General features: G+C 35.3%; 4 protein-coding genes across 5 annotated transcripts; 2 read left to right on the top strand and 2 right to left on the bottom strand.

The window, feature by feature from the left end:
• Positions 1-1,002: 1,002 nt before the first annotated feature.
• LOC108214279 (CLIP-associated protein) lies at positions 1,003-11,944 on the bottom strand. 2 transcript variants are annotated; one of them, XM_017386205.2, is made up of 21 exons: positions 11,410-11,944; positions 9,765-9,920; positions 9,606-9,668; positions 8,301-8,369; positions 8,046-8,211; positions 7,558-7,719; positions 7,048-7,145; positions 6,869-6,943; positions 6,718-6,786; positions 6,561-6,646; positions 6,361-6,478; positions 5,816-5,914; positions 5,348-5,687; positions 3,449-5,220; positions 3,197-3,298; positions 2,931-3,035; positions 2,771-2,845; positions 2,624-2,692; positions 2,474-2,542; positions 1,770-1,871; positions 1,003-1,533 (listed from the first exon to the last, which is right to left on the bottom strand). In XM_017386205.2, the coding sequence occupies exons 1-21, from the start codon at positions 11,740-11,742 to the stop codon at positions 1,372-1,374; spliced, it is 4,290 nt and encodes a 1,429-aa protein (XP_017241694.1). In that variant the 5' UTR covers positions 11,743-11,944; the 3' UTR covers positions 1,003-1,371. The 2 variants fall into 2 exon arrangements, with proteins under 2 accessions (XP_017241694.1, XP_063946343.1); XM_064090273.1 differs by having other exon boundaries at positions 1,204-1,533; positions 2,771-2,842; positions 11,410-11,893.
• Positions 11,945-13,891: 1,947 nt separating this feature from the next.
• LOC108213966 (UDP-glucosyltransferase 29) lies at positions 13,892-15,263 on the top strand. Its single transcript, XM_017385745.2, has one exon. The coding sequence runs from the start codon at positions 13,926-13,928 to the stop codon at positions 15,261-15,263; it is 1,338 nt and encodes a 445-aa protein (XP_017241234.2). The 5' UTR covers positions 13,892-13,925.
• A 755-nt stretch (positions 15,264-16,018) lies between these two features.
• Positions 16,019-20,060, bottom strand: LOC108211496 (putative late blight resistance protein homolog R1A-10). The gene is made up of 2 exons (XM_017383105.2): positions 17,282-20,060; positions 16,019-16,455 (listed from the first exon to the last, which is right to left on the bottom strand). Exons 1-2 carry the CDS (start codon positions 19,962-19,964, stop codon positions 16,424-16,426), a joined length of 2,715 nt encoding a protein of 904 aa, XP_017238594.2. The 5' UTR covers positions 19,965-20,060; the 3' UTR covers positions 16,019-16,423.
• Positions 20,061-21,467: 1,407 nt separating this feature from the next.
• LOC108210407 (tetraspanin-18) lies at positions 21,468-25,523 on the top strand. The gene is made up of 6 exons (XM_017381673.2): positions 21,468-21,966; positions 22,790-22,889; positions 23,156-23,236; positions 23,317-23,421; positions 24,588-24,776; positions 25,139-25,523. The coding sequence occupies exons 1-6, from the start codon at positions 21,677-21,679 to the stop codon at positions 25,166-25,168; spliced, it is 795 nt and encodes a 264-aa protein (XP_017237162.1). The 5' UTR covers positions 21,468-21,676; the 3' UTR covers positions 25,169-25,523.
• The last annotated feature ends 985 nt before the right edge of the window (positions 25,524-26,508 follow it).

Here is a 26,508-nt window from a genome sequence, read left to right as displayed (position 1 = left end):
TGGAATTAATACCTAAAATAACATAGTTGGAAAAAATATCTCTAGTATACTGATAATCTAGCGTCTTAAATTATTACTTTTACAAAATAACTAATTATTATAACTAATATTGTTGAAATAAAATACTTTTTTAAATTTTATATTTTAGCTAATTACTATTTATATTATTTTAACTAATAAACTATAATTAATATCGTTTAGAGCTGCTCTATTTTCAGTAGGCACAAAGGATACAAATAATAAAATAATGTATAAAATAGTTAAAAAGGGAAGCAAAAGATGATACAATGATAGTGCATATTGATATTGGGTTTTGGTCCCTAACAACTGATTGCCGATTGTCAGATAGAGAGGCTTTATCTAACACACAGCTCTATTACCACATCAGATCTGTATTTCAAAAGTTTGGATTGGAATTTGTTTTTTAAAATATCTGCTATAATTTTCCGCGGATAAAGAAGGAATTTTTCCTATCCGCAGAAAATATCCGGGAATAGTAACTTTTCCTATCCGCGGATACTTAAAAAAACGAAGTTGTAATCTGGACCCTTGAAATATAAATCCGACGCTCCTGTGTGTTAAATAACCTGTCCTGACAACTGTCAGGGACCAGCACCCATTGATATTTATTTAATGTATAAAATAGTTGATATACCGAACTAAGGTCAAATATTTGAATCTTTGTTTCGATGGTCAATAGCAACAGCCAACAAAGCAAAGATAGAGGCAGCTAAAATGAAAGTAAATCTCAAGTAAGAAACGGCTAAAATGAAAGTACATCTCAAGTAACTGTGATAGCTCAACAGATATCTCAACTAACTGGACAACTGCAATGGCATACCAGTGATACAAACACCTCGTCTGTTCTCTCAAGTAACTGCATTACGCAAGTTTATGGTTTTCGTCCACCTGTTTTGAAGGCCCTCTGCTAAATTAAAATGTGGACCTTTTATATTATATAAGTCAACATGTATGACAATTTGTAACCACAGGAAACGAAACTATAAGGATCAATCAAGACTCCGCATATATTCCACACCGACCATGTCACAAGTTCTACATTGAAACTCGAAAACCAAAGTTAAAAACTCATATACACACAACAATGATTTTCCCCAAATGTGGGGTTAATCATTGGACCAAAATCAAAAATATAATACCACAGACAACTACACGCACTCACAACCCAAACCCAAACTCAACTTGGGAAACAAATGTAATTTCTATATATTCACTAAGAAAGAGGTAAAAAAAAAAAGCCCACCCTCTACAATGCAGCAGAAAGCACAAAACACAAAATATACAATGAATGGATGATAAAGAAGAATTCCCTAAACCCACAATCTCTTCAGCAACAAGGTAATAACACGGCTACTCGTTATTTGTGTCTATTGGAGTGCCTGTCCTAGCCTGTGATATCCGGTTGGCATAGATTGTCACCAATCGCAACTGTGTACTGTTGAGTCCCTCCAAGTATGGCAAGAATGTTTTGCCAAGCATGATATAGATGTCCACTAAACAGAACACAACTGTCTGAACAACAAAAGTTTCAAGTCAAAATGTAAACAGATTTGGGTAGACATATCTTCAACACACTGAAGACATTAAAATTATGTAAAGTTTGTGTAAAAGGGAAATTCTCAACAAGTGCTCTTTAAAGGGTAGTCTGGTTGCTTGTTTTGTTACCATTTTTTCTTAAAAGCAACACTTGTTTTAACTTAAAACCAAAGATTCAGCTTAAATTAAAATTTTAAATTTATATATATTACCTTGCGGACGTCAGCACTTTGGTTTCCAAAAGCTTCAAATATAGAGGGTAAAAATGACGGTAATTGGGCCATTAATTCCTCTTGAGAGAGCCTGCCCACAAGCTGCAACAGCAATTGAAGAAGCGTAGAGCAATGTCATCACCAATAAACTTAAACATAATAAATGCATATTGATGCTATAAAATTAACACACAAAGTTAGCTAGACTGAAGTTTACTTTTTGAATACAAGGAGCAACTCAAATTCATCCATATACGATCATGCATTGCTGGAAATAATATTCGTAACGCTATAAATTAACACAAAAGTCAGCTAGACTGAATTTCAATTTTTGATTACGAGGAGAAGTCAAATTCATCTATATATGATCTGGCATTGCTGAAAAACATATCCGAAAATTAGTTAAAACTATGGCATATTTTTACAATTATTTTGATTAACTTTGATTTGGTATGCAATTAATCATGAATATCAATCTCATAACCTGCTTTGAGGTATTTTAAAAGGCTTCATGAAATTACTTTTTTAAATATAACCGAATTATGCATTGAGTGATGTGGAAAATATATAATACTACGAAATGGAATATAAGTATTTTACTGATAAGTTAAATGCTAATAGCTCAAAAAAGAGGTGGGTGATGTGTACTGAACTACTGAAGTTACTCATCTACAATAAGGACTTCCATAACAAAGAAGTAGCACCTTCGTCAAACAGTTTATGCATGTAACAAGAGTTTTCTCGTCTTCCGTGACCAATAAAGGAACAATAACCTGCAATGGCATACAAAAGGTTATTATGTTACAAATTACACATGTAAGTTTCAATATTAAAAAAAATTGTCATTTACATACACTTAAACATCTGAATGGATCGTACTGAGACAAAACCGAAGTCAAACAACTTTCTGCCTCATTCGCAACCTGGTAGGAAACAGAAAGTCAGGCATGGTGAACCGAAAAACAGAAACCATGGAAGTACTAGCTATAGACAAGATTTACTTTTGCATCAGGATCCTTTGTAACATGGAGCAGTTTTTCAATTACAATCTCGACAGAATCCTCCATTGAATCCTTCTGAAGGAAAAAGACTTGTCAAGAACTTTCGTATAAGGCAGTACGGTGCCCATAAAATATACCATAAAAAATATAGACATAAGACCTGATTTTTCAGCATCTCCACTACTAAGTCTAAAGAAAGCTCCCTAATAGATGAATCTGAGTCGTCCAATATCTCAAGTACAGCTGTCAAAATCTGATTAAAGTACTGCAGACATACAAAGTACCATGTAAATGTTCTATTTTTCTGCCGAGCATTCTACAGTTCGTCAAAAGTGGAGAGAAAATTCAACATTTGGATCTCCTTCGATCTGACATGTACAATTCAACCACAGAAGAAAACATACCAATTTTAGAAAGTAATCATACCTTAGTCCAAATGGAATGATCATTCGCCACAGAAGTTTCAACTAGCTGCTGAAGTGCACCCCGTTTGCTTGCATTAGAGCCTTCATCATTTCCATTGCAAATCTACCAAATAAAATATTTTAGATGTCAGTCAATCAAAGAAAATAAATTTACGGATAATTATTAATAGGACACGCTATCCAAAAACTAAAGTATATAGAGGAGAAGAGGGAGAGAGGGAAAACTGGAAAAGGTAGTTACCGAAGCACTAACCAGATGAAGTATTTGTGGGATGCTTAGTTCTGTATCTGGAACAGATTTGCTGTTTGATGCAAGTTTTGTATGGCCAGGAGACCCATTACCAAAATTGTTTCCTGTAGATACCCATAGATGCTCAGTGTCAGCCAGCCCATTCATATCATTATGGGGTGTGGATGAATCCTCTACATTCACGCCGTTGATATTATCCTGCCTAATGTTCCAGGATTGCAAATTATCACCTGGAATGCTGACCCCGTAATTTACATCACTGGATCTTAGATTACGCCCTGTGTTAGAGCCCCTCTCCAGATCATGATACATGCGATCTTGAGTATCATTAGCAATTTGACCAATAATATTTGAATTATGTGTTGAGTCTTGTCCAGAACTCCACTTCCTGCCACCATCACTATCAACTGAACCAGAAGAGTATCTTCCATACAAGTGACTCCTCTTCGAGGCTCCAACATAACCTTCATCAGAAGATGTCCCAACAACATCAGAGGGATCATAAGAGGATTTAGAGCGTTGACGATCTTTTTTATTCTGCAGAAAGTTCATCAAGTCAACTTCTATACGGGGCGTTTTCTGCTTGAGAGCTCGTCTCAAGGAGTTCTGTTCTTCAATAGATAAACTCAAGATGTAGTTAAGAACTGCTGCTGAATCAAAATAAGAGTAAACTGATATAATGCAAATTATAGCTGCTTCCTTCAGTTTTGTATTCTTATCATACACCAATGGTGTCAACTTAGCAAGCCATAATTTAAGAATGCCAGTGTTGCCAGAGCCTTCACCATTTAGAGCATGTTTCTTGAAAGAACCGATTGCAAACTCGATAACAGCCAACTTTGCCTTCGGTGATCTTTGTTCATCTAGTGAACGAAGCAAAGCTGGTAAAAGTGAATCCACACCATATGTTTTATCTACAATATCCAGAGTCGTCGAGCATGGTTGCCTAACTGATTCCTTTGGGTCAATTAGCCGTGAGAAAACATGCGGTAAAATTCTCTCCATGTAACTTTCGAAAGGTTTCCGACAAGCTGGGATAATATCTGCAAGTGTGGAAAGAGCTGCCTGCGCAACTTTGTGATGTGGATCATCCAAGTGCTGAAAAAATAACTTCATCACCTTGTCAAAACTCAGTGTGATTTCCTGAACACCTTTTGTTCCTTGCTGCAACAAAGACCTCAGATAATTGAATGCAGCTACCCTCGCATTCCAGTCTGAGCTGGAATTAAGTCCCTCACTAAGAGCATCATTCAAAGAGGCTGGACCTTCAACATAGCTTGACATCTCACCTTGAGAGAACTGATTATCATCAAAGCTCCTTCTCCTACCTGCTGACATTCGTACAGCTACATTTTTTCTCACAAGTGGACGTTGGAAATTCGGAATGTAACTGTTATGTGAATCCCTGATATTTGTATCTCTATAGGATGTATCCGGATACTGCCTGTCACTTTGCAGGTTCGAGGATCGCCTAGCCTCCCTAACATCAGTATCTTCAAGATGACCTCTTTCTTGATGCCTTTCAGATGGCCTTTTCATTGAATAGGATGAAAATGTTGACAAAGGCTCAGATCCCATGCTACCACGATATAACTTGCTTGGATCTTTAGATGCCTGTATCTGAGTGATAATGTCAGATAAAACCAAACCACCACTTTGACTATTACCTTTTGAAATCCCAGATGTTGAATCTAATGATAAAGAACTGGCAAGACTAGTCGAGGCGGGGACAGCAAGAGGAAATGGTGGATCACGAGATGAAGGTGGGTCAACTCCTGCACTAGGAACAATAAAAGAGAAATTAGCTGTTCACAAAAAATGCATGAATCAATTTCTGGTAAATCTATTGACAAAAATATAGATAGCAGGAGGAAAGAAACGTAAGAAGGTCAAAAGAAATACCTAGATCCAGACTAACTGATCGCCCTTTCTCAGATATATCCAGACCACGTAGCATGCTTTCAATGGCTGTAACCTTCTGTTTGCTTGCGTTCAGCACGCTTTCCAGGCTACGTTCCGTACTTTTACCAACTGACGCTTGTGAGGAAAATAGCCCAGAAGAGAATGACGGGCCTGAGTTTACACTTGCTTTTCTGTCCATTGCAACAATGGCTGAAGTTCCATATCCAGCAAGAGTTGAAGAAACTGAAATCTGAGGGTTTGTTGAAATTTGTGAACTTCTCTCGCGAAGAGCAGGAGAAGCATGTCGCCTGTGCATACCCCCATCCTCATCGTTGATTAACTGTACAAACATGCATGACAATGAAAATAATCTTATCTGAGATATAAGATTTCCTATATATATTGTTCGGGGAAAAAGAGAGCTCCTGTGGTACAAAAACCTTCCACTAGACAAATAGAAGCACTTACACGTTGAATCACAGGATCAAAGCACGAAAATAAACGACGGGAACGCTCAGGCCAAGTCTTCGCAAACATCCTATAGCAAGCTCTAGCAGTTGAACGTACCTATAGCATGCCACTCGATTAATGTGTGTAACTAGACCTTGAAAATATTCCAGCAGATAAAAGGATGTTGTAAACATGACAACAGATGTACGACAAGGTAGGCACCCAGGCAACATATACTATTTCCAAAAAATTGAGTCACTTAATATTACTACATCAAACTTTGCTGAGACATCATCCGCTCCATAATTATCTATTTTTCCAGACATTCTGTTTATGTCCTCTCTTTAAATGTATAACGCATTGTGAATATGAAAACAGCAATCCTATCAACTCATCTTCAGACAGTCATAATCCCAAACCAACTAAATTATTTACTATCAGTGATCCCAAAATTAAGGTTTCTCTTATTTTCTATGCATTGACCATATATATAGCATGCCTGAAGAAAGCTATATGTGTATCTTTACAGCAAGCATAATGTGGGTAAGTGTCAATTGTTATACCTCACTCATCGCATCACCAACGCAACATTTGATCAGATCTTCATAGAGATCAGCAGAACGTTGTATTTCAGGTGCATCAGCCCAGTATTCTAAAATCAGAAGTGCATACTCACAACATCTGAGATAAATAAATCAAACTAGATATTACTTCAAAAGAAGTGTAAAATGACTTGGAGGGGAGGAGGTATCTTTATATATACCTTGCACGAAGTACAGCATTACGGTCATTCTTTGCACAATCAGCAACACGAGGAAGTATACGAGAAACTTTGCAGTTGCGCAACATCTGGAAAGTCAAATTTGTTAATAGTGCTATAAAGTTATTTTAAAAAAATAAGCACTGTATAATAGAATTACCGTTTTGATGCAGTTATCCGCGGACTCTTGAATTACGAGCACAGTTATAACAACAAGCTTAAAAAGAACCTGGAGGTTATTTAATAGTCAGAAAATTTAAAAGATTCAGCAAATTATGACCACCAAGATCCATCAAAGAGATTGGACTTACCGGAATAAACATCTCTGCACATGCCTCAAAATCACCCAAGAGTTCTTTTGATAGAAAACATAACAAGTGGCAACCCTAGAATGGGAGGAGCAAAAGAACAGTTTACAAACACAAAATTGTCACTTCAAAGGATTCCAGAGAATTACGAAAGAACATAATTTCAAGGAAATGTGCAATACCTGCTTTACTATGCTAGATCTTCGGTCAGCTAATTGTGTACTTAAAGGACCAACTAGTTGCTTCAGGAGTCCACGGAAACATGGATAGTCAGTTGCACCTGCACATATGAAAAAGAGGATTATAATTATGTTCATTAATGTTCTCTAACATTCAAAAAACATATCAATATGTTAGAACATGGAAACTAATTAACAAAACCTTTTATTGAAGTATAGGACATATCAAATATATGGAGGGGGGAATAAAATTTTGGGACATGTTCGAATGATATCGTACTAGTTCCCAACTTTCTAGGGGATTAGAACGGGACATATGTTTCTTACAATGAACCTAAAGAGCAACAAGACAGATAATGCATGTTCATCTCTCAAAAAAATAATATGTGTTTGCCATCTGACCTTGATTTTACTAAGCTCTTAAAAGATGATCTATTCACTACATTGAAAATAAATTATACATAAACAGTTCACATTATACTTCTAAATCAGGTGCATGGTATAGAAAAAAACCTCCAATAACAAGAGCTTCAACTCTTTGCATGGCCCCAATACGTATAGACCAATCCTTTTCAGGAACAAGAGTCAAACTGATCTTCTCGAATTCCCTAATTAGCTCCTTCTCAGAGTAGACTTTAATCGGTTCAACTGGTTTTTCTGTCAAATCATTATCTCCTACATAGTACCATTAACGAACAAAAGTTAACACCAAAATCACTCATAACCAACAACCATTACATCATTTGTTATCAGAAGTAAGAGGGGAAAAAGGATAACTGATGGTTTGCCAAATATAACCTAGTTTACTTATAATTACACTGTATGTAACAATGTAGCCAAAAAAATAATGCAATTATAGATAGATGCATTATAAATTTGCTACATACCAGGCATCGTTTCATTGTTACCATACATCTACACAGTTTATTGTAGCATTTCGAATTATAAAGAATATCAAATACGTAAGGCATGTATGCTTTTAAAATGAGTAAGATGTATACCCCCAAAAAGAGATGTTTCGCGGGTTACGCTCTTTGCCTTTGGGCTACTTCTTTTCAGATTATTGCTTGAAGACTTAACATCTCCAGAGGCATAATTACTATTAAGTCCTTCAGAGATGGAAGTTTTTGGTTGAATCCTCTCTAGCCTGGCATTAATATCTCTTACCTAATATGGGGTATCATATTTAAAAACATTGTAAATGAAAATAAAATGAAGATGTAACACTATACTGGAAAACACGGTTAAATAATCACCATTGATGTAGGAAGGTGATGACGCAGGAGTTCATCACGGAATTGAGGCCCAATGTGAGTATACATCTCCTGCATGAGAAGAAATAAAGTCCTGAAATAATCAAAGTCCACCAACAATATACAAACCTTACTAATTTAATACTAACATGAAAGATCCAGTGAATTTTTATAAGATAAAATTGTATCATAATCTTATTGAACAATACCAAACATAAGATAATTTGATCATGTCCAGGGTCGCACACTGACTCAAATTGTAAACTATGTCAAAAATTCTACTCCCTTTATAAACTAAATTATTAACTCAAAAAGACACGATATTGCACATTTCTGACAAACAAAAATATTGTAAAAGGAAATGACTCTTACAGTATAACCTGATTCAAGGTGGCAACAAGGAAATACTGAAACCTTGAGAAAACGGAGCACGAAAAGAGAATGAATATGGGGATTTCAATCAGTATGGACCAGGACTTGCATATCAAACCAAACTGTTATCAGCAATGTTTATAAGAAGATGCACAAAAGTGTCGTATATGGTACGATGAATCTTGAAGTTATTTAAAGCATGAAAGAAAAATGCAGGTATCTGATTTTTGATGTATTATCAATTATAATACATACATATTTTTTCACTCCTATCTGTATTTTCTGAATTCTGAAGCTTGTGAGCAACAGTTCATAACTAATTGCTTCATCTTGCTCACACCTAGATATAAACCAAAACCAGATATCTCCGTCACTTGGCATATAAAAGACTTGAGCCAAGAAATGCATATATCATTATGTGGCCAACAAACTCTATCTGGATGAGGTAAACAAGAAAGAATTGATAGAGAACATTGATATTTATTTAATACATGTATTCCAGGTATAAATTTCATGTACTTATTTTAATCACTTATAGTTATATAGGATCTAGCTATAAAGAAATCTATTATTTGTTCAATTAGATTACTTTTAGTAGCCCATATGTTCACAATCCTTAGTCCATTAGGTTATTGCACAAATATTAGCTTATATGAGGTATGTAATACCATTAGCTTTGACCTTGACTGGTTATTGAAACTGAGAGATGCTTCTCAGACTTTTTTCCTTAGCAGTTTAGAGATCTTTGGGAAGTTGCTCGGTTGAACAGCCATGTGGACAAAAGGTTATATGTTAAATCTAATAGAGTTGACACAAAGACACTCCAATTCATTCAGAAAGAAGCTCAAGGCTTTTTAATTAATGGAGAGGGGAACAAAGTTGCATAATTTTATACTATAAAACATTGCACCAAGCTAAGAATTGAAAGTAACAAACCTCAATGCACACTATAGCTGCTTCTCGAACCCCAGGGTGTGAGTCATTCAACATTTGCAAAATCTGAAAATCCAATGGAGTATAACTTTAATCTTTAAAAAGCATTAAATGGCTATACTTAAAAGTATTTCATCTTCATATAGGAATCATGTAACATACAGAAGGAAGTATAGCTCGTTGAAGAGGAAGCTCAGTAGAAGCAAAAAGACCAATCGCTGACGTAACAGTCCGCGCAAACTCTTCTCTTATTCTCCAGCTTTTGTGCATCCAAGCATACGAACCGGCCCTTTCAACTATAAGTGTTGGTGAAGAGACCTGCACAACAAAAATAAATGTTCATAACAGCATACTCGGTATCAAAGAAACCTAACGAATCAAATAGATCTAATATATACTAGCTAGAGATGATATAGACGAGTAATCACAAGGAAAATCAAACTGAACTTAATAGGGAAATTAAACCAAACTTAACAGGTAAATAAAAGCGAACTGAACTGAGTAGTGGAAAGAGGGAAACTAAACCAAACTAAACTTAGAAAAGTGGTTGATAAGCAAGGGATCTGCCTAAAGAATGGTTAAAGACTTAAACAGCATAATAGTGGAACTCAACCATATATAGCACCATGGAGCGAGTCATCTATTTCTAGCACCAGTCATGAAGAAAAAAAATATAACCATGAGATTCTTTCACATGGCCATGCACATTTAAACCAGTTACTGGGACTCTTCATTTTGCCTCGAAGTACCCATGTCGGACACTCGACACTCGGACAGGACACTAATTTTAGACCAAAAACATGTAAATTTTTCAGAATAGTACCGAGTCCGACATATGGACAAATCTATGTGGGACACTTCTAGCCAAGTCTGAGTAACATAACATTTAAACTGTCCAGCAGAGTAATACATATTGTTTTGATAACTTCTATAAGAACTCTCATGTGACATGTCAATTACTAAATAGACATTTTAATGCAAGAGATATGTCAAGGGAACTAAGCATTTACTACATATTGTGGCTCCAGAAATTTTGCTTCATTGTTTTTTAAATTAGTAAATAGTGTTGTACTATAATAGTTATTGTGGATTATCAGGTGCAGGATTAATATAGCTTTTAAAGAAGTAGAAGTGCGGATTAATGGAAGACTGTACTTGTAATTTTACAACAATTGTTGATTATTCAATGCAAGGCCAATTGATATTTTGAAGCAATAGAAGAGTGGACCAATGGAAGACTGTACTCTGTACAGGTTGGTACACTCAAACTATATACTTGACTCTTTTAAGACCAGGCTTTTCAATATTATTAAAATTTCAAGTTTATTAGGCCCCTACTTGGCCATCTGAACACGTGAGTTGCTTACGTCTAACACTAAAGGCGTACTAAATCTTCAGGCCAAGGTATAAAGCCCATGAAATACACTGCAGCAAACAAGATCACATCAAAATCATTTAAGATGTCAAGAGCTTGGCCTGTGATTTTTGCGTATCAAAAAATTAGATATCATCCACATCTTAACCCACTCATTCTCATGTCTAGCAAATTATAAGAAGTGGACTAAATTTGCAAAAACTCAATAATTAACTATCATAGCTAAACTCTCCCGAAACTACTAATTTACAAGCATTGTGAAACAACAACCAGCACAATTCCTCAAAAACTATCACATTCTAAAATAACCCGGTAAAATTAACTAGCATATTTAAATTCTCCAATCCCGAGATAGCACAATTCTTCGGAAACTATCACATTCCAGAAAACTCGATAATTTACGAGACATAAGTCACTAAATTACTAAACTACCTCCATAAGAGTAAGCAACAGCCTCCTCGCGGAGTCTCGCACCGGCTGCTTCCCATCCCCCAACCGATCAACAACCGCCGGCACAATTCCATTAAAATGCAACTTAAACAACTCCCCCGACAAAACCGCAGCCGACGACAGCGACAAAAGCGCCCCCTGCGAAACCCTAAAATTGTTGTCCTTCAACAGATCTAGACACGTGTCGACCAGCGCCGTCACTTCCGACGACGACAAGCTCTTTCTCGAAGCTTCTAGAACCTGGTGCAGCCGCTCCACTCCCGCCATTCGCTCCTTCGTGTCCTTCGATCTCGCCATTTCTAAAGCGTCCTCCATTACACTCCGATTTGACTAAAAATCTCGAGTTCTGTATATATAGCGAGCGTGAGTTTGGATATAGAGAGTGTGGTTTAGCGAGTGATTAGGGTTTGAAATGTGGATCTGAAGCTTAAAGTGAAGAAGATGATGTGATGAGTTTGTAAGTATAGTTGTATCTATAGGTGAAGAAATTATTGACTAATGTTTTCGTCTGCTCTTACTGTTGTTTGACTTTCAATTGTCCATAAATTTTCAAGAATAATTTCCTAATTAAGCTGGCACCTGGCAGTTATTGCGGTGGTTTCGCCAGACTTAAAAAATAATTAAACTATCTTTTATAAATTAAAATTTTGTGAAACATAATTTTAAATTTATAAGCTTTGTTAATTCTTTTGTTATTCGAAATTTATAGAAATAAAAATAATATAATAATAAATATTACTGCACAACTTATCTTTTAAAATGTCTCGTATATATCTTTATAAAATCAAATTCAAAAACAAAAATGAATTACTTAAGAAACTGAATCTAATCTTCCTTCTTTTAATAAAACTTTTTTGTTATGTTTGTTTTTTTTTCAGATCTAAGGATTCAAAACCTTTTCAGATTTGGCTTTCTTTTTCTTAAATCTCAATTTCAAGGAGCTACTTCCCGGTGCGTTTATCCTCGAAAGTGGTCCGAGTTATCTTGTTTATGTGGGTTTATTCCCCAAATATAAGGATTGTCTTGGTTTAGCTAATATTTCATTTACGCATTTGGTTGTTAGGTTATCATGTTTGGTTTTGATTTTTTGTTGTCTCACCATTTTGTGTGGATTTTGTTATTTTTTTACCGTTTGTGTGAGTATGGTGCTTGATTTAGTATTAGAAATTGTCAGGGGATTGCATTCACAGTCGATAGCTCAAACTGTTTGGGGAGAAAACGAAAGTGGCAAAGTATGTGTATATATCATCTTCAACAAATCATATGATTTTATCTCAAAGGAGAATGGATTAATCAGTGATTGTTTTTGTATTTTGTTTGCTCGACGCGACTGTTTATGTAGATGTCGTATGGTTTTTAATTGTTGAATTAACTCATTTATCAAAAAAAAACAATCTAAAATATAATGTTTTTTTAGTTTATAATGACCAGGGGTGATTTGGTTAGCGTTGGAAAAACGGAATAAAATTCAAAAAAGAATGATTTTGAATTATTTTACTTGATTTTGAGATGGTGTGACATAAAATTGACATAGAATTATATTATACATTTTTTTTTTAACGTAGGAACCCGCAGCCGCTACCCTTCGGGTGCGCACTGGGTAAACCCACGAGCTCACGCAATAGCCTGCAAACTACGTGAACCAAGGTTATACATTTTTAGAAATATATTAAAACAATATACATATTAATCTATTTGTTAACAATTTAAAATATATTATGATTGTAAACGAATAAGACAAGGAGAAAAACTAAATACATAACGCGGCATTTAAAAGAATGATAATTTTAGTAAAATAAATATCTATTTTTATTTTTATTTTTTGATTATTTTGATCTAGCTTCCTCTTATTATATTCAAAATACAAAATGAGAACACGTTACTCTTGAGAAGCATTTTATCTTTGATCCGAAATATAACCGATTTTGTTAAAAGAAAAGAGTTTCCCGGTTATATCTTGAAAAACATTTTCCATTCGATCGTAAAATATAACCCATATTGTTAAAAGGAAAGAGCTTCAAGATAAGTTAAAATTTTTTGATAAACATTTTTATTACCAGATAAACATTTAATTTTATTATGTAAACCATGGGCTTTGATGTTTATCTAGTACATAATTAATTAGCAAAAAGTATATCAATTATAAATATAGTAGTTGTCACATTCGAAACATACCTTCTATTCTTCTTACATGTAATTCCATTCTTAAAATTATTTTTAATTTTTTTTTACGCTTATATGCTTTACAAATTAATATCAGGATAAACTTACCATTTGTACTATCCAATCGTGCTCAAATTTTAATTGAACATGTTTATCCTATAACATTAAGGCAACTATCTAATCTTTCGATTTCATTGTTGTCTTGTGGGAGACATTGCCATTTCTATCACCTTCTTATCATCAGTCATGAGCCTCTATATAATCCCTGCATGTATTTGTCATAACCAATTAACCATATTCACAGTTTCACACAGACCCTGAAGAACCTCGAAACAATGACAGAAGTTTTCATGAATGGCAAAAGAAACAAGAACTTAACTGTTCTGATGTTCCCATGGCTGGCTCATGGGCACATATCTCCGTACCTAGAGCTAGGGAAGAAACTGAGCATGAGAAACTTCAATGTGCAGCTGTGTTCTACTCCTGCAAATCTCACTTCTATCCGGAAAAAAATTGGAGAAGAATCATGCATTCAGCTAGTGCAGCTTGATCTTCCAAGTTTGTCGAATCTTCCTCCTTGTTACCATACTACTAATGGCCTGCCCCCTCATCTAATGGACACTCTCAAGACTGCTTTTGACAGGGCAAAACCTGGTTTTTCCAAGATTTTGGAGGCCGTGAAGCCGGACTTGCTTGTTTATGATTTTCTTAGGCCTTGGCCTGCAGAGGCTGCATTGGAGCAGAGGATTCCGGCTGTGCAGTTTATAGCCACCAGTGCTACCATGACATCTTTTATGCTTCATGCATTCAAGAATCCAAGTGTAGTGTACCCTTTTTCAACCATATTTTATCGCGGTTATGAGAATGCTCAAGTGGGAAAATCAGGGGAGTGTGGTGAGCTTCGTAAGAATATTGAAAGCCTTGAAAGGTCTAATGAAGTGATTTTCATCAAAGGAGTTAAAGAGATGGAGGGGAAGTTCACTGATTATCTGTCTACATTGTCTGGGAAAAGAGTTGTGCATGTTGGCCCGCTGGTTCAAGAGCCTGACAGTAAAGATCAGACCAATTCTGAAATCATCCGGTGGCTTGACAAGAAGAAGAAGTGCTCAACTATCTTTATTTCTTTTGGCAGTGAGTACTTTTTGTCGAAAGAAGATTTTGAAGAAGTAGCCCATGGCTTATTGTTGAGTACTGTTAATTTCATATGGGTTGTCAGGTTTCCAGTTGCAGAGAAAATCAGGGTTGAAGACAAATTGCCCTCAAGGTTCCTTGAGAAAGTTGGAGACAGAGGGAGGATTGTCGAGGGATGGGCTCCTCAGGCTCGGATTTTAGGCCATTCAAGTATTGGAGGTTTCGTTAGTCATTGTGGATGGAACTCTGTGATTGAAAGCATGCACTTTGGAGTTCCTATTATTGCCATGCCAATGCACTTGGACCAGCCTATAAACGCTAGATTGGTGAAGGAATTCGGGACAGGAATTGAGGTACTGAGAGATGGAGACGGAAGACTTGAAAGAGAGGGGATTGCCTCTGTCATTGAACAGGTTGTTTTCAAGAAGAATGGAAGGTATGTGAGGAAGAAAACAAAGAAACTGTGTGCTAACATCAGGAGAAAAGGCGATGAGGAGATCGATGAAGTGGTCAGAGAATTGATGCAGCTAATTAACTCCTGACTCCAGAAGTACAATACTAACTTAAAAGTGATTTTTAGTTAGTTAAGTACATTACCTGATGTATTAGCTAATTTTAATGCTAAGATTAATATAGGCATATCTAACTAATATAATGATAGGACTTTTAATATCTGTTGGATTCTTGTAAACAGACTGCAGTTCTGTCACAGAGAATCCATATTTATTGGCATTTTTAGTATTCCATTACGTTATGTGTACTAGTAGCAGAAACAAAATTTAATCTCATATGAAGCAATTCCATAATCTCATTGTTTTATTCCACATATTTGCTAATTATCTTGATTGATGCTGCTCGTATATTTGTAATTTATTGTCAGAGTTAAAAGTTGTTGTACTCTGTCATGGCTTCCTTGAGTCCTCACTCTGAGCCCGTTTGGCTAAGTTTTAAATCGTAATTTATTACTTGACTTAATGACTTATGAGTAACTTTTATATAAAAAAAATTATAAAAAATTTAGTCACTGAAAAAATACCTCAAATTAACTTCTAATTTTAAGTTAGTTTCTAGCTTATTACAGAAACAAATATTTTTCAGCTTAAAGTCAAAAACAATTTTAAGCCCCTAACTTAAAACCTAAACAAACAAACTCTCTGCAAGGGTCATTATGTGCCATTGTGCCTAAAGGTTCCCTTTGTTCTGCTGCAGTCTGCAGAATATCACAAGCATTTGCTCTGATACTTTAGTTAACTGATGGTGCATAATAGTGAAGAATATTGGCTGGTTTTTCGAATAGCTTTATTAATTCCTGTAATGTAGTAATGCTTTTACTCCAAGAAGCTGGTGGTACTGAATCTGATTTCGTTCCATATCATGCTAGTTATCGGTCTTGGATTAGTCGCAAGATTAAAAATGTTCCCTGTCTGGCTTTTTTTCTTCCGCGAACTTGAATAATTAAAGACTTGAACAAGGAAGAAGTACAGGGCCTAATTGATAATTAATCTCCCAGGCTAATCGAGGATTAAACACTGGCAAGCTCAAGAGACAGGCAAAGAAATAACTATGGGCAGAACAACCTAGCTGACTAGCAACTATGAATAGGCAGTCTAATGCATGTATGTTTCGAAAACCATGCAGAGGAAGACAGTTAGCAAGATGCTGTCAAGAAGCCTCCAGGCAGAGGAGGAGCAGGGTAGCGGCGTCACCTGTTTTTCAGCAAAAACCTGCGGCTGGCTGTAACAACAAATTCAAACAATATAGCATTGTTGTCTGTAACAGGTCTTGTTCTTATTATAATAATTTATGTGTTATACAGGTAATATTAAATTTTAAAAGTAAAGAATACTATTTGTCTCTAAAGTGCATTTATAACTTCTATTTATTTAATTATTTTAAATATAGAGAATTATATTTGTCAGAACATTTTTAAGGTGCTTTATAATTTCTACCTTGCTAAAAAAATATAAATTGAACTTGCATCTTGAAAATACTCATATAATAAATAATAAAAGCTTAAAATACATTAATGTTTTTACGAAATACATGATAATATCGTGTTTTGCGGTGTCATAATATAAACAACCCATTTTTGAAATTTGTCAGAGCCCTGGAGAAAAATCAGAGTTGTTTAAAAGGCATGTCAAAAGGCTTCAGACAAATTTTGTGAACAAATATTTCAAAGAGCTCATTCAAATTGTCATGTTCAAATAATTATTCTCAAATTTCTTTCAAATAACCATACACCAAGCATTCCAGAACTATTAAACAACTCTGACATAATTTCTGCAAATTTGAGACATTTCCGAGAAGTGTCTTTCTAGTATGTAACAACTGCTTTTTAGTTAGGTGGAAAGAGATTTTTGTGCATGAGGGCTATCACTAATAACATGGGAGCCAATATAAATTCGCCACCTAACTAAAAAGTAGTTGTTAACGTGCGTCATTGGTTCCAAGACTATAGTCCTTGAGAGAAACAAGGCCACTTGATGGGGAAATATACAAACTAGCAACCTATTAGGCCAACTTTCCATATGGAACTTCACAAAAGATTATCACTGACCTGACCTGCCCTCTTGGGTATGGGATTTGTTAGTCCAGGGTTGAGAAGGATGAAGGATCTTAAGCGAATCGTTACCATTTCTCTCTTGCTCTTTCTGAATCTCCCTGGCAGAATTTTTTGCAGCATGGTTGCACCCGCTTAACTCAATCCACTCAAGTGTGCAAATATTACCAAAGTCTTCCGGAATTTCCAAAAGACATGGACATCGCCAAACCTGCAAGCGCTGAAGCACTGGAAAGTGGTCACGAAAACCTGTCCAATTCTCCACATCCAATTCATCGAGTTTTAGAAGTCTGAGACTAGGGAATGTATTTGGACTTGTTTCCCAGTATTTACCAACAAAGGCATGAAATTTCAATTTGAGAACTTCAAGCTTAGGAATCATTTGGAACACCCAAGCTTCGGTCCAATCCAAACAAGTATTTGACACTGTAAGCTTCTTGAGAGTTTCAGGAAAAATAATTGAATTGCTTAATCTACCTGCGTTGCACAAAACAGTTGTGTTAAACAACTTCAATATTTCAAGATGCATTAGAAGGCCTAGATCAGGAAGTTTGAACTCTCCGCACTTTGTTGTCAAGGGTCCACAAAGACCTAGCTTCTTCAAATTGCGAATTCTAGCCAAGACAATAGGACTCAGCCTAGCAGGGCTCACTAGTGACAAGGTCTGCAAGTTTTCTAAAAAACCAGGTTCTTCTTCAAGAATTTTCAAAACATTTTTCCCCGTTTTGATACAGAGATGCCTCAAGTTTATCATCTTCCATATATTCTTGTGAACAAAAACATTCTTCTTTGATGAGATGATAAGAGTAAGCAGTTCTGTAAGGTCAGATATGGATTCTGGAAGGTTACCAGACCTGAACCGAATTTCTAAGTACCTCAAGCGTACCAGTTGTAATAATTCAGATGGAAATGCAAACAATTCTATGGAAGAGAGATCCAGAACCCTAATAAATTTGGAACTTTCCACTGCAATAGATTTTTCCTTAAAAAATGACGGTAAGAATTCAGGACAATACCAAGAGCTTGTTGATGGACCAGGAAGGACATTTGGGCTGAGCAAAAGTTGGGATTCTGTAAAAGAATTTGTCAAAGAATGAGAAAATCTATTGTAGTTGTATATGTTTGGTGAGAAGTTCTCCTTCTCAATTTTTTTTAAGCACAAATCGCGCAAGAGGTCATGGATATGGCATGTTTTGATTGCACCATTGGAACCTTTCCTACCTGCAACGACCAGACTTCTCCCTATAAGATCCATCAAGTAATTCTCTGCAACATCCTCCAAGTTCTTTTCTGTGTCATTGTGATGTATGAACCCCTCTGCAATCCATAACCAAATCAACTTACGTACTGGGACATCATGGTCTTCTGGGAATGCTCCAAAAAACAGAAAGCAAGATCTTAAGTGTTGTGGCAGGTTGTTATAACTCAATGCTAGTGTATCCATAAATTGACTTTCATCAGTCACAATGTATGAACTTAAACTTTCCTCAGCATGCGCCCACCAATCAATCTTCAAATTATTTTTGAGCAGTCCAGCAATCACAACAATAGCTAGAGGCAACCCATGACATTTTCTTGCAATTCTCATTCCTATCACAATGAAATCGGAAGAGATACCTGTGGTCACAAAAGCTTTCCTTCCAAAAAGATCAATACTCTCTTTTTCAGTTAGGAAACGCAAACAAAGTGGATGCCCATCAGTTTGTGCATGCAAGGCTACGTCTTTGAGCCGGGTTGTCAGCATAATTCTACTCCCCATGTTGTCATCTGGAAAAGATCTTTTTAAATCATCCCATGCCTCATTACTCCATATATCATCAGCTACAATAAGGTATCTCCGCCCCTTTAAAGCACGATACACATCATGAGCTAGCATACCATCATTCTTAGAATAAACTTCATCTGTAATCTCAACAACAGACCTTAGAATAGCAAGCAATAAATCCCTCTTATCATAAACTTGAGAGCAAGTAACCCATGCTCGAACATGGAAGTACGATACCACATAAGGATCATTATAAAGCTTTCTAACCAATGTTGTCTTACCATTTCCAGCCATCCCCACAATTGAGATCACTTGAAGCCGCTTCTTCGTGATACTTGCAAGTTGCTGGAGTAGAGAATTTGCCTCCTCTTGGAATCCAACCAAAACCTCCTCATATTCTTGAAAAGTCTTCTTGTCAAAATAAAATCTGGAAGCCAAGTCTTTGGAGGCCTTGTCAAAATCTTGACTGCAGGCTTTGTAAATCACAGCCACTTCAAACGCTATACGGCCTCCAACAGCATTAAGATCTTGACTAAAATCCAAGAAGCCACTGCTTCTTGATCCTAGGATCTTATGCTCGATTATCCTGGTAACAAGAATATGTAGTGTTGGATCAGTTAATAACTCAGACAGATAACTCTCATGACATGTGGTTAATGTTCTTCGGAATTCCTTAGACAACAACCTCAGCTGTCGACAATAACAAGAAATTTGACATCTTTGTATTAGAAGGCAGTCAGTATATGAGAGGAGTCTATTTAGTTCTTCTAAACAACGATCAAATAAATTGTATGAATTTGAATGGCCAGTAAATCTTTGAACTGTGGCTCTGAACTCAGAAGGACTGGTGTGAATTAATTCATAACTAGCACCATAACCAGATCTTCTTCTTCTTTTCAGAAAAAATTCATCCATGGTGGTTTGTCAATGTGGTCATTGGTCTTCAACCAAAGAGAGATCTTGAGGTCCACTCAAAATTCTAAAGTCAACGCTAGACTATCTGCATCTAGATTTTTTTAAATATATATGTCCAAATGAATATTCATACTTCATATTTAGAAATAAGTATTGTTTCATATTCTTATTCTATTCATATTTCTCGGTTAAAGTACGAGTATTGTGTTATATACACACACATATAAAAGCACAAACCATTAATTATTGTGTTTTATATACCTAAATTATAATAGAAGGTATATATATGCTCTTACTAAAGCTATCATACTGAGCATAAATGTATCAAACACTTGGCGAGCATTACTATGTACAGTAAGCTAAAATGTTAAAGTGAAAATTAACACAAACTCCAAATAAATTCCTGTTTGCTTAAATGATGACTGACACCACTGCGTCGAGTGATTTTCTGCAAGTAATTTAAAATACAAGACGCATTATTTTTCAAATTTTTTTTATGAATAAAAGTTTAACAAATCTTTCAATTATATTGAAAATTATTATAGGTAGGTTGAATATCACTTCTTGTTGGACTCTTTGGTTGATATTGGTTTGTCTTCCAACAAGTAATGCGGGCCTGTCGGAAGCGGGAGTCTTAAATGGGGAGTCACCGCATGGTGCGCCGGGGTGCGGGCTCCGAAAGATTTTATTATGTTCAAGTGTAAATATACGAAATTTTGAACTTTATGTGTAATTTAAAAATTGATTAATTTACTCCGAATTCTCATGTCAAAAAATTTAGAAACAAATAAAATGATATGAAAAAAATCGGCTTTAACATCTTCTGCCGTGTGTATCACGTGAATACTAACCATGAATTATAATATTTTTCTACACCAAATATGAATTTATAATACTCAATCACATGATAAAGTAGCAGCTAAATTCATTCACATTCAATTCCCAAGTTTCCTCTTTGAAAGTACTTATCATAATGTTTGTGTCCGGTTACGAATTTCAATATTTATTAGTAGTTTGTTTTGCAGTTTTTTCTTAAATACAATTTACACAAAAGAAAAGTGCATATATGGTAGTTTCTCAAATTAAAAATTTATTCAGGTCTGTATACATGTTAGCTGCCGAGGTATACGATCAAATTACCAAACTTTTTCGCATCACACTTCCTCCGGAGTTCAAGCGATAAAAATATTTAAAATAAAAAATAAAATTCTTTCTCATGGTTCTAATCTTTTAACTTATAAAATTAATATTAAAATGGTTTTAGATTTTAAATTTAAAAAATATGTATCAGATTAAAAGAACATGAAATAGTTAAACTTCAAAATTGTTTAGAGACATTTAATTTTACGTACAGTTTTTCTAAATAAATCGGATATAATGTTTGATTTTATAAAATTATACGAAGTCGATTCGTTAAAAATAATTATACACCGTCTCTAAAAAAGCTAAAGAAACAGGATAATCATCCATCATAAAATAATACCGAACCCGAAAAAATAAATCGCAAAAAGCCAAACCACCTGGCCAGAAAAAGAAAAAAGATAACTACAAAACCATCATCATACAGCATCACAAAAATCGTGTATCTATAACTCTAACTTGTAAGTATAGTTGTAAGTATAATTCTATGCAAATCACAAAAACCACAAATATTTTCCCCCAAATCGAGCCAAACAGCCCCTAGGGTTTCCAATTTTCGATTCTCCCCCAAAATGAGAACCCCTTGTTGCCACTCATTCCTCTCGTTCCTTCTCAAATTCCTCCATTTTCTGCAGACATTCGCGGGAATTTCGCTGATTCTGTACTCAATTTACTTGCTCAATCAATGGAATCATCACAATTCGGGCCCAATTGCGCCGGCGCCGGGTAATTCTGACGGGGTTCGGGTAAAGTTCGGATCTTTACCGGGTCTTGATCGGGTCGAGCCGGTGAGGCTTTTCGGAGAGAGTCTCGCGGGCGTTGATGGAGGGAAATTGAATTCTGTGGAGCTTCCTGCTCCTTGGTATACAATTTTTACTTTGTTTTGTGTTGTTTTCATGTGTTTATGTATAAAGATTAGGTTTTGTAATGTTGGAATGTTTTTCAAATATTTTTCGGGTGATCGGTTATGTTATGTTGATGAATTTATGCATATTTGTTTGTGTATCTTGATGAAGTTTTAGGTTTGGGGTGAATTATCGATTCTGAATGTGATTTTCTTGTGAATCAAATGTAAATTTCTGAAGTTTTAGGTTTTAGATTGCAGAGTTGAATTTTGAATTCTTTGGTGTGTTTTATTCGGACAACTTTTTTGTTATTCATTATTGCTTTTATGTAAGTGATTAGTATAAGAGGATTGAAGAAGTGTATTTATGCCGATTTTAGTGTATGTGTATTTAAAACTTTAGGTTTCGGAGAGTTGAATTGAATTTTGAATGTAATTTTCACGTGAACTTAGTGAATATATGTGCATGTGTGTGTTTTTGTGAAGTTTTAGGTTTTGGAAAGCGAAATTGATTTCCATATGTAATTATTGTGTAAATTTAATGTTATTAGGACAAATACGTTTAGTTCTGAGTTGGTGATTGCTTGAAGTAAGTGATTAGTATAAGATGATCGTACAAGTTCACAAAATATGTCCCTAATTTGATTTTTGGTATATATAATCTTCAAAGCAAGTTACTTACAACTTTTTATTGAATGACGTGTGAGATTTTAGTGTGCTAGACTGTTAGTAACAAGGAGTGCTGTGACGTCTTAAGGACCTTATATGGAATTGTTTGATGTTTGGTGTAATATATGAATGAGAAAATTTAGATGAACATGGTAGTGTTTTATGGTGGCAGGTTTATATATGCAACTATGGGATTGGGGATTGTGCTGTGTTCCATATCATGCATCGGTCATATCGCAGCTGAAGTAATCAATGGATGTTGCCTTTGTTTCGTATCCTTCTCGAGTTTGTTGATTGTATATCTGAGCTCACATTTGACGTAATAAAGCAACTGACACAACTTTTTTTAATTGAAAAGTTATAGTTTAGGTATAGTATTTTTCCTTTGAGGCTTACGTGTAGAGAGAAGCAAAATTTTACACGCCGGGATTCGTTTTCATATGTTCTGTTGGATAGAAAAGGAAACCCTAATGTCTCAACTAATGCTTCTAATCCAACTTTGTTCTTTATGCGCTATTCTTTAACACCAATGTCACAGTATACTATCTTAGCTACTTTGCTCATTCTGCTCGAAGGGGCCCTGGTAGCATTTATTGCCATTGATCGTCACTGGGAGAAGGTATGAATTTAATGCAAAAATATTTTATGTTTATTACTAGATATACTTTTCTTCAAAAATATTCCATGATTTTTTTCCAGGATATTCCATATGACCCTACTGGAGATGTGGATAACTTTCGTAACTTCATCGAGGACAATGCTGATATATGTAAGTGGGTTGGCATTGCCGTACTTATAGTTCAGGTATGCGTTGGTTTGTTGTCCATATTTTCTGTTATACTACCTTTGTTTTCTACTGTTAGTTCCCATTGACACATTCAGTTTTGTAACTTGAATATTTAAAGCGGTATAATTAAATATTGGGAAATAACTCATACTTGGCTGCATATTTTTGATTCTTTTGACCATGCATCTCCATTTTTTTAGTCTCTATTGCACTTTGGAAACTATTCTGAATGCAAAAATCAACCAAACTGGGCATTTCAAGTGTTAAGTTTATTGCGTAAAAACTATAAAAATATCCAAATAAGTAGAGTGGTAAGTGTTGGAGATTTGAAGCTATCCAATGTATATATGTTAGCTGTTAGATTAATATCTTTTGCTGCAAATATGCATCTTGTAATAGACATATGAAAGTTCATTAGTATTTTTTAATTAAAAATATAGATGTTTAGTACTTCATCTTTTGTAGTAAATATAATTGAATAGAAAAACATAATTATATTACTTGTCAGAACTAATAATTCAGCAAATTGGACAACACCAGTATTGATATGTAACGATAGTTAGCGCTCTAAAGAAACTTATCAACCATCAGTAGTCAGAGTGATGTGTGGTACGGGGAATATTCAATTCGGGAAAGGGTTGCTCCCACTTTGGTATCCGAGTACTCTTGTTCATTTTAGCTTGGACTAGTTTCTTTTCTTGTCTAATAGCACTAACCTTCTGGCCCAAGCTGCTCCGCATATTTTAGAGCCATAGCAGACCTACTAAAGGCTATTATAATATGTGTGGATACAGAAACCCATTTGGCGTCAAATTCCCTGTAAGAACAAAGGTTAAATGTTTTGATATATGCCTAGAATTGATGCCGAGCATCCTATATTATGAGGAACAGAAGACAAATCAATTATCAACTAGTATGATGTTGTTATTTAATTTATTCACTACTGGGAATTGAGAATATTTATTATAATCTACTTAGGTAAGTTCTTATTCGTTCAGATATTTAAGGAAATACTTGGATTTGGTGTTCACTTATATAAATCTAAAAGTTTTGAGTTAGATCTTGATCTTATGGGGAATTAGTAATATCGTAGTATAATGAATAACATTCAAATTTGTTTATTGTCTAACACCTGTAAATACCTATGTTAAATGCATTATAAAAATTTCTTCTCAATTTTCAGGCATTGTCCCTTCTTCTTTCCCTGGTTCTGCGATCCATGGTTTCTACTCGGCCGGTAGAGGATGACATTGAGGGAGATTATGATGTCAGGGTAAGAACTAGGGAACCACTTCTGAATTCACATGTCGGCCAGGCATCTGGATCAGTGAAGGGTGATTCAGATATATGGAGCTCAAGAATGAGGGAGAAGGTATTTCATTACATTATCTCTCTCCATAAAGCAAGTTTCCATGACTCAAGTCTGCTGATTTGTTTTTATTATTTTTTTTAATTCAAAGCTCTCAAAATAAAATAAGATGACACCAGACACCTATTAAGAATGGTGCAGACCAGACCATGCTAGTTACTTTTTCGAAGACCAAGAGTTCTTTGTTTCTGTGCATGAAACATTAAACTTTTTTTAGATTAAGTACCGGTCTATCGCAAACTTTTTTTTAACCTGCCCTTATAACTCATCTCCTGTATCTTTTTTCCTGATATCATCATATTAATATTTTATTGTAGTTTCACAAATCTGTTTCTTTTATTGATTTTGGCATTTTGGTGCTGCAGTATGGGTTGAATGGGAGTGATCCCAAGTAGAACTTGCTGAATCCGGAGGTTTCTGTGGATGTAACCAAAGCAAGCGAATACATGTCAATGTCGTACAACTCTGTATAACTCTGCCGCCTGTATCATGAGTAGTCACTCTTTTGTTCTCGTGTCTAAATCTCCTGACCTAAAAACATAACCTCGTGTGAGTGTTCAGGCTTCTGCTTGCTTGAGTTTCTACTTTTAAAGGCTCGTGACGTCTGTTAATAACTTTACCCCGTATAGTCTGATCTTTCTATAGTCCCGTGTATACGTCTTCTAAATGTCGTGCTTTTCCTTTGGTGTGCTTGTAATTGGAATACATTGTGTGACAATAGAAAAGGATGAGATAGAGGCTTGTTGTGTATATACGTAGTTTATGTTTGTCCATGGTTTCATCTGTCAGGGAGAGTATTTTACTATATGATGCTGGACAGCTTGTCCCCGGCAGTCTGGCATCACATGGTAACATAATCTCAGTTCAGTAGGGTAAAACTAGCGTGCTTAGTTTACTAATCTTTACTAATCTTCAATCTTCCCGAGGATAACATGTAATAAATTAAAGCATTCAACCCCCTCCTCCCCATCTGGATGTGGTAGTGACAGGTGAATATAAACAACTGAGACAGATTGCAATTATTCTATCATGCATGTGCTATTTCTCATATTGTCATTGTCTTCTGAGCTGTTCCTTCAGTAAGTTTAAATGAAGAGTGATTGTCCTATCATCCCAACTTCATATTTGTAGGCTGCATTTGTTGAAAACTCGAGTAGAGGCAAAGCCCAAGTACAAAACGAGTCACGGGGTTGTGCTTCAGTTTTCAGCTTGATGTGATTCTTAAGTGTTAGTCAAATATCATGAATTTTATTAAAATTCGTTCTGCTGAGAATATTCTTTTTGTTTTATTTCCCCACCAATTTCTGTGTCTTCTACCTCAGAATCCCTTCTGATATGATAACACAAGTTATGTGTGGTTTTTATTTGGCGTTTTCTTTCTGTCTTAGAGCATCTTCAATCACGAAGAATCTTTAACTAAATTTTTTTAATATATATTATAAGTAAAATATATTGAGATTGTATTAAGAAAAATTCAATTCCAATGGTACAATGAATGTAGTCAACCTTGTAACAAATCTATAAGAATATTCCACATAATTATTATCGTAATGAAGCGATATAGTTTATTCATGAGATTCTAAAATATTATTAATATATTATTTTTCAAATATAACTAATCACTATAGCAAATACCATCAAATATGGCAAATATGGGTTTAACACATATTATAGAATGTCTTACAGGTTTAATGAGTCAAACCCTTGACCTCCCGTAAGAGGGCCAAACTACACC

Source organism: Daucus carota, chromosome 3 (assembly GCF_001625215.2).
Source record: "Daucus carota subsp. sativus chromosome 3, DH1 v3.0, whole genome shotgun sequence".
In the NCBI taxonomy this organism is placed as follows: Eukaryota; Viridiplantae; Streptophyta; class Magnoliopsida; order Apiales; family Apiaceae; genus Daucus; species Daucus carota.
Note: the sequence above shows the minus strand (reverse complement) of the source record. Positions and strands in the feature narration are given on the sequence as shown.

Excerpts from the sequence above, each read along its gene's own strand:
- LOC108214279 (XM_017386205.2), bottom strand. The coding sequence starts at position 11,742 with ATGGAGGACGCTTTAGAAATGGCGAGATCGAAGGACACGAAGGAGCGA. Across the intron at positions 5,915-6,360 it reads TTGGTGATGCGATGAGTGAG|GTACGTTCAACTGCTAGAGC; the intron begins GTATAACAATTG and ends GGCATGCTATAG. Across the intron at positions 5,221-5,347 it reads ATCAGTTAGTCTGGATCTAG|GAGTTGACCCACCTTCATCT; the intron begins GTATTTCTTTTG and ends TTCCTAGTGCAG.
- LOC108213966 (XM_017385745.2), top strand. The coding sequence starts at position 13,926 with ATGACAGAAGTTTTCATGAATGGCAAAAGAAACAAGAACTTAACTGTT.
- LOC108211496 (XM_017383105.2), bottom strand. The coding sequence starts at position 19,964 with ATGGATGAATTTTTTCTGAAAAGAAGAAGAAGATCTGGTTATGGTGCT. Across the intron at positions 16,456-17,281 it reads TACCCAAGAGGGCAGGTCAG|CCAGCCGCAGGTTTTTGCTG; the intron begins GTCAGTGATAAT and ends TTGTTGTTACAG.
- LOC108210407 (XM_017381673.2), top strand. The coding sequence starts at position 21,677 with ATGAGAACCCCTTGTTGCCACTCATTCCTCTCGTTCCTTCTCAAATTC. Across the intron at positions 23,237-23,316 it reads TTGATCGTCACTGGGAGAAG|GATATTCCATATGACCCTAC; the intron begins GTATGAATTTAA and ends ATTTTTTTCCAG. Across the intron at positions 24,777-25,138 it reads GCTCAAGAATGAGGGAGAAG|TATGGGTTGAATGGGAGTGA; the intron begins GTATTTCATTAC and ends TTGGTGCTGCAG.